This window comes from Eucalyptus grandis, chromosome 6 (genome assembly GCF_016545825.1).
Source record: "Eucalyptus grandis isolate ANBG69807.140 chromosome 6, ASM1654582v1, whole genome shotgun sequence".
In the NCBI taxonomy this organism is placed as follows: domain Eukaryota; kingdom Viridiplantae; phylum Streptophyta; class Magnoliopsida; order Myrtales; family Myrtaceae; genus Eucalyptus; species Eucalyptus grandis.
The window spans coordinates 52,303,051-52,309,474 of record NC_052617.1 but is presented as its reverse complement, the minus strand read 5'-3'; the positions used below and the strand labels follow the sequence as shown (position 1 = coordinate 52,309,474).

The 6,424-nt window shown below is 43.4% G+C and overlaps 1 protein-coding gene across 2 annotated transcripts; it reads left to right on the top strand.

The window, feature by feature from the left end:
* The first annotated feature begins 448 nt into the window (after positions 1-448).
* LOC104450716 (beta-amyrin synthase) lies at positions 449-6,209 on the top strand. 2 transcript variants are annotated; one of them, XM_010065390.3, is made up of 17 exons: positions 449-559; positions 760-1,030; positions 1,923-2,198; positions 2,309-2,506; positions 2,639-2,723; positions 2,980-3,146; positions 3,242-3,430; positions 3,535-3,648; positions 3,823-3,942; positions 4,051-4,173; positions 4,265-4,363; positions 4,575-4,631; positions 4,748-4,938; positions 5,020-5,197; positions 5,311-5,391; positions 5,505-5,588; positions 5,806-6,209. In XM_010065390.3, exons 2-17 carry the CDS (start codon positions 830-832, stop codon positions 5,926-5,928), a joined length of 2,286 nt encoding a protein of 761 aa, XP_010063692.2. In that variant the 5' UTR covers positions 449-559; positions 760-829; the 3' UTR covers positions 5,929-6,209. The 2 variants fall into 2 exon arrangements, with proteins under 2 accessions (XP_010063692.2, XP_010063693.2); XM_010065391.3 differs by having other exon boundaries at positions 481-559; positions 764-1,030; positions 5,806-6,006.
* Positions 6,210-6,424: the final 215 nt, after the last annotated feature.

Below are 6,424 nucleotides of genomic sequence, written 5' to 3'. Positions count from 1 at the left end.
TTAAATTTATCATCAAATTACTAAATTGGATGGATGATATGTAATAATTGACGAGTATAATCATTAAAGATTTTATTCTTCATTTGTTATAAATATATCAATTTATGATTTTTGGTAAACAAAACATTAAGTTTAATATTTTTTATGATAAAAAAATTAATTTAAGATAAATTTATCATAAGTATTAACTTTGAGATTTTTATGGTCAAAAAATTAATTTTAATCAAATTTGTCGCATGTGAAGTTTTTTGTTGATACGCCACTCAAATCAAAGATGACATGAGAATCATGGCTCTTTGTACGAATAGCTATATCTGGAATTATTTAATTATATTGGGTAGAGTTAGCATTGCTTGACTTTTGCTTGGCAAAGATATTTGAGAAATATTATTTAAAAATGAGGGAAAGGAGGAGGAAGAAGCTAGCCGTCCAAGACCAAGACGGGGTACAAATAAGGTCCTCTTTCTCCTCCAGAAGAGCACAACCTCGCTTTGGCTTTGGAGAGAGAGCTCGATTTTTTTCTAGTCAGCTCTCGCAAATCTCTCTGCAAATAGAAGAGGTAGATGTCTCTCTGTGTATCTTGTTCGTGCTTTTGCTAAGCTGAAGCGGCGAGCTTCGCCATCTTCATGCATGCAGAGATGGCAATATAATCTCAGAAAAACGAAGAGTTCGTGAATATATATTATGAACATGCTCACCGAGGAGATTTGATTTGCAGCAGCTCGTTAACTTTCTATTTTCTGTCTGCATGATCATCAGGAAGGCCGGTTCGCGAGTACCCGAATACCGAGAGCCGCAGTATAATCGGTTGAAGGAAGAGAGAACGAGAATGTGGAGGCTGAAGATAGCAGAAGGAGAGGACGGTCCCTACCTGTACAGCACCAACAACTACGTGGGGAGACAGATTTGGGAGTTCGATCCGGAGGCTGGCACCGCTGAGGAGCGCGCGGAGGTCGAGGCTGCTCGCCAGCACTTCTACGACCACCGCCACCAAGTCAAGCCCTGTGGCGACCTCCTCTGGCGCATGCAGGTACATAACGCGTCCCACGCACCTGATGAACACGCACCCAACACACTTGCTCTACTTTCTTGTTTCTGCGTGTGTGGGAACGAATCGTAGTCCACATTTTTTCTGTCGACTTCAGAACTGAGGAGGGCATTGCATACATGTACATATCTGTCGAACTTGACACGGATACGTAGAATCAGTTTTCAATTACGTTAGCCAACTGTGCATCTAGACGTACGTAGCCTGGTCTTTGGTGGCTGCCGGGCCTTCACGTTTGAATGAGAAGATCGAGGGCGGCTTTAGAACAAGAACTGAAACCCGTGCGGTACTGTACATATGTCGATGCTTGTTTTGGACTTGAATTGTGTGTGTGTGTGTGTGTGAACGACGCGGGGTTGGTGCACAAGGGTTAAAAAATGAAAAGGAAAAGGAGAGACTCGACCCTTTGAAAGGGAGGTCAGCGAGGAAAGGCAAAGCAGCACCCCAGCACCCTAGACATCTCGGGTCAAATAATTCAACCGAACCTTCGTCCCACGACCACACGGCCCTTTCTCTCCTTGGCTTCGTCGTTCTCTTCTTTCCCTTTTCAACAATTTCGCTCTAGCTTCAATCACCCCACGTCCACCAAAACGTGAAAAGGGAGCTCGGCACTGTAGCCCACCGGAAATCGGGCGAAGCTATCGTCTCGATCTCGGGACTCGAACTTCGCAGATTACTAGCCCAATCACGTTTGCAGCCACTGCTGGCACTGAGGGATGGAATCAAGTCTAACACATACGAGTTACCATTTTTTTTTAACTTTAAAGCTTTACTGTCGTTGCTTGTTGTATAGTGTAAAACCTGTTAACGTGGGGGGTACTACCAAGTTGGTGGGCAACCTTAAGCTGACGCATGGTGCATGATTTCTGGGCAGTTCCTGAGGGAGAAGGAGTTCAAGCAGACGATTCCGCCAGTGAGGGTGGAGGATGGCGAGGAGATCACCTACGACAAGGCGTCCACCGCGCTGAAGCGGGCCGTCCACTTCTTCTCCGCCCTGCAGGCTAGCGACGGTCATTGGCCTGCCGAGAACGCCGGCCCTCTCTTCTTCCTCCCTCCCCTGGTCATGTGCGTCTACATCACCGGCCACCTTGACGCCGTCTTCCCCGCCGAGCATCGCAAAGAGATTCTCCGCTACATCTACAACCACCAGGTAGTCTTTCCCTGCAAAAAAGAAAGACACTCGGATGGAGAAATGGCGGAGGAACTTTGAAAGACTTCGACTGGAAACTCTGTTTATGTCTTGCGTTATTTCTGTTGCAGAATGAAGATGGTGGATGGGGCTTGCACATCGAAGGTCACAGCACCATGTTCTGCACCGCCCTGAGCTACATATGCATGCGCATTCTTGGGGAAGGGCCCGATGGTGGCAAGGACAATGCTTGTGCTCGGGCCAGGAAGTGGATTCATGACCGTGGCGGGGTGACCTACATACCCTCCTGGGGCAAGACTTGGCTCTCGGTACTCCCCTCACTCTTTCCTTCATTCGATCGTCAAAAAATTGTTCTCAAGATCGTCCTGTGTATGTGTTTGAGTGTTATCATATATGTGACATTGTGCTTCTGCTTGTGTGTTGTCGTGCGTGCTCTGTAGATCCTCGGCGTTTTTGAATGGACTGGAAGCAACCCAATGCCCCCTGAGTTCTGGATCTTGCCTTCGTTCCTCCCCATGCATCCAGGTTTGTTTTCCCAGATTTTCTTCATCTTGTCCTTGATAATATTCTACTGTAGTCCAGTACACCTAATCTTACACGGGTAATAAGACAAATTTGGACTAATTTTCACACTGGAACCGTGTGGCATTTTTGCTGCGCCAACAAGAAAATAGCATTGGCTTTTCATTGAAGTCACCACCCTTCAAGAATTCCCCCTAATTGCGTTTCTCCTTAGTTTCATGGATGTGTTGACTAAATTTTCCCGTCCTGAATGATGTAGCTAAGATGTGGTGCTACTGTCGGATGGTTTACATGCCCATGTCGTACTTGTACGGGAAAAAATTTGTCGGCCCGATCACGCCTCTTGTTCAACAGTTGAGAGAAGAACTTCATACTCAACCCTACGACACCATTTGCTGGAGGAAAGTTCGCCATCTTTGTGCCAAGGCAAGTATCACTGGCTGTTCCAAAATATCAATCCACAATCAGATAGTTTGCAAGAAAGTAAATTTTTAATAAAATGATTCGAATTGTTGTTGCAGGAGGATCTCTACTATCCCCATCCTTTGATACAGGATCTAATGTGGGATAGTCTTTACATATGCACAGAGCCTTTTCTCAACCGTTGGCCGCTTAATAAACTTAGAGAAAAGGCTCTTCAGGTGACGATGAAGCACATTCACTATGAGGACGAGAACAGTCGATACATCACAATTGGATGTGTTGAAAAGGTAATGAAGACGTACATTCAAAGAGGAGAGAGACACAAATCGCAATATTTACACATCATGAGAAACAACACTGAGAATATATCTTTTGCTTTGGACCTGGACAGGTGTTGTGCATGCTTGCTTGCTGGGTAGAAGACCCAGACGGTGACTATTTCAAGAAGCATCTCGCGAGGATACCGGATTACCTTTGGGTGGCTGAAGACGGAATGAAGATGCAGGTTAGTAGTAGTGTCAATGACCTATAACAGAATTGGGCTCAAATTTGAACTGATAAATACTTATCTGCATATTTGAAAGATGAAAGTACTGTTATAATGACGAGAATATTGATTTAATAAAGTGAGACCATCTAGAGGAAAACTTAGTATGGTATTTGGCTCATTCATATGCAGAGTTTTGGTAGCCAGGAGTGGGATACGGGCTTTGCCATCCAAGCTTTGCTTGCCAGTAATATGACTGAGGAGATAGCACCGGTATTAGCTAGAGGACATGACTTCATTAAAAAATCTCAGGTTTGAAATTTTATTCTTGCAAGCGCCTGTTTGCCTCAAAACCTTTTCCATGTTTCTTTTGCTTCCTCTTGTAAGCTGAACTGTATCAATCTGTCAACAAAATTCCAGGTCAAGGACAATCCATCTGGTGACTTCAAAAGCATGCACCGTCATATTTCTAAAGGATCTTGGACATTTTCAGATCAAGATCACGGTTGGCAAGTATCTGATTGCACTGCAGAAGGTCTGAAGGTAATACTACTACGACTACACAGCATCCACAGGTTCAATTCAATCCTAAATTGCTCTGTTTCTCACTGAATCTCTTTTCCTGTTTATTCAGTGTTGCTTGCTTTTCTCAATGATGCCACCTGAAATTGTTGGTGAGAAGATGGAGCCAGAGAGGTTGTACGATTCTGTCAATATCTTACTTTCTCTACAAGTGAGTACACCATTGTTTTTCTTTCCTGAGCAAGACTTGAGAAACTATTTGACCTAGACAAGATATATTGGCCAAACTTTGTTTGCTCCATGCATCCCAAAATTGTGTGGCTATTTAAGTCTTTCTTTGAGTTTCATAACTTTTTTCAGATTCCCAAGTATGATATATATTATAATATCATCACATCAACCATGCTTATCACTTGTTTCAGAGTAAAAATGGCGGATTGGCTGCGTGGGAACCTGCAGGAGCCCAGGAATGGCTAGAAGTAAGTATTTAATAAATTTGTGGGAATTCCTTGATAGTCCTGACAGACTAAGACATGTTTCTTTGTTAACAAATTACTAAACGGAGACATTATTTCTCATCATGTGTCACTTGCAGCTCCTAAATCCAACAGAGTTCTTTGCGGACATTGTTGTCGAGCATGAATATGTTGAATGCACATCATCAGCTATCCATGCGTTAGTTATGTTCAGGAAGTTGTATCCTGGCCACAGGAAGAAGGAGATCGAGAATTTCTTAGTAAACGCTGTACAGTTTCTGGAGAACATACAAAATCCAGATGGCTCGTGGTATGTTCCTTTTCCACTAGGCACTTCTGAATACTTCAGATTAATTAAGGAAAAGACTAACCAATTGAGCAATTTTTGCAGGTATGGGAACTGGGGAGTCTGTTTTACATACGGCTCATGGTTTGCGCTTGGAGGACTAGCAGCTGCTGGCAAGACGTATAGCAATTGTGCAGCTATGCGCAAAGGAGTCGCTTTTCTTCTGCAAACACAGTTGCAGGATGGTGGGTGGGGAGAGAGCTATCTTTCTTGCCCGAAGAAGGTAATTTCTAGAGGGACCTTCTACAGCATGTTCGGCTTTAGCTGTATTTGTTGCAAGCTTTTCTAGCGACATGGAAATCTTGAATTTTCTAATGGTCATTTCGGTCGATGTAGGAATACGTACCACTTGAAGGGAACAGATCGAATCTGGTGCACACCGCTTGGGCTATGATGGGTTTGATTCACGCAGGGCAGGTCAGTGGATGATCTTGTTGTTTGGATCTCAACTGCATTAACCTTACTTTTGTGATAGTAAAAATCAGTATTCCATGTGAAGTTTCTGACTTTGGTACTTTATCTACTATCAGACGGAGAGGGATCCGACTCCATTGCACCGGGCCGCAAAGCTGCTGATCAATTCACAGATGGAAGATGGCGATTATCCCCAACAGGTTTGTACCTTCCTATAACTTTTGATCTCATATAGTGTTAATATCTCGGATATAAAAGAGTGCTCGCCCCCAATATCGTTGGAAAGAATTTCCTCTGCAATAGCCCATACAGCTAGGAGAACCCAGAGACGATTATTCAACGCATATTTTCTTACAACAATCGAAGCATGAACTATGGCTGCCGTGATTATTAATAGTCAATAACTTCGGGTGGCAGGAAATCACTGGGGTTTTCATGAAGAACTGCATGTTACACTACGCCGCTTACAGGAACATATACCCATTGTGGGCTCTGGCAGAGTATCGCAGGCGGGTTCCTTTACCGTCGAAAGTCCTCTGAAGAAACAAGGCATGTCATCACGGCTTCCATATTGAGAAAACTTAGATTTCATCGGCATAACAGAATTCAAAACCCATGTAGGTGGTTTTTTTGGTTTCATAGATCCGAAGGACTTGCGGTCCTAGAATGGATGGTCGAAGCTAAGATGATGGTGTATCCACAGTTCATTGTAATATAATCAATACTCCTGTTGAAATAATGTAAATGATCAAATACAAGTTTTCATACACGTTCTATCTACTCCTCATGGGGCGCAATGGAGCATTTGTATTGTTTCTATACCTTTTCTTCTGGCGTTGAGTAAAAATTGCATCGTTTTCTACTTCTGTAAGAACAGGAACTGATGCGATATTTCACGGAAATTTATTCATTTTAATGTCGCTGTCCTCTTGATGATACACAAGGAAAGAAAATTCTTCAATCCATGCAAATATAACCCATTTGATCTGTATGATGGTAAGGCTGATTTGTTGAGCCACGTCATGGAATTGTGGGC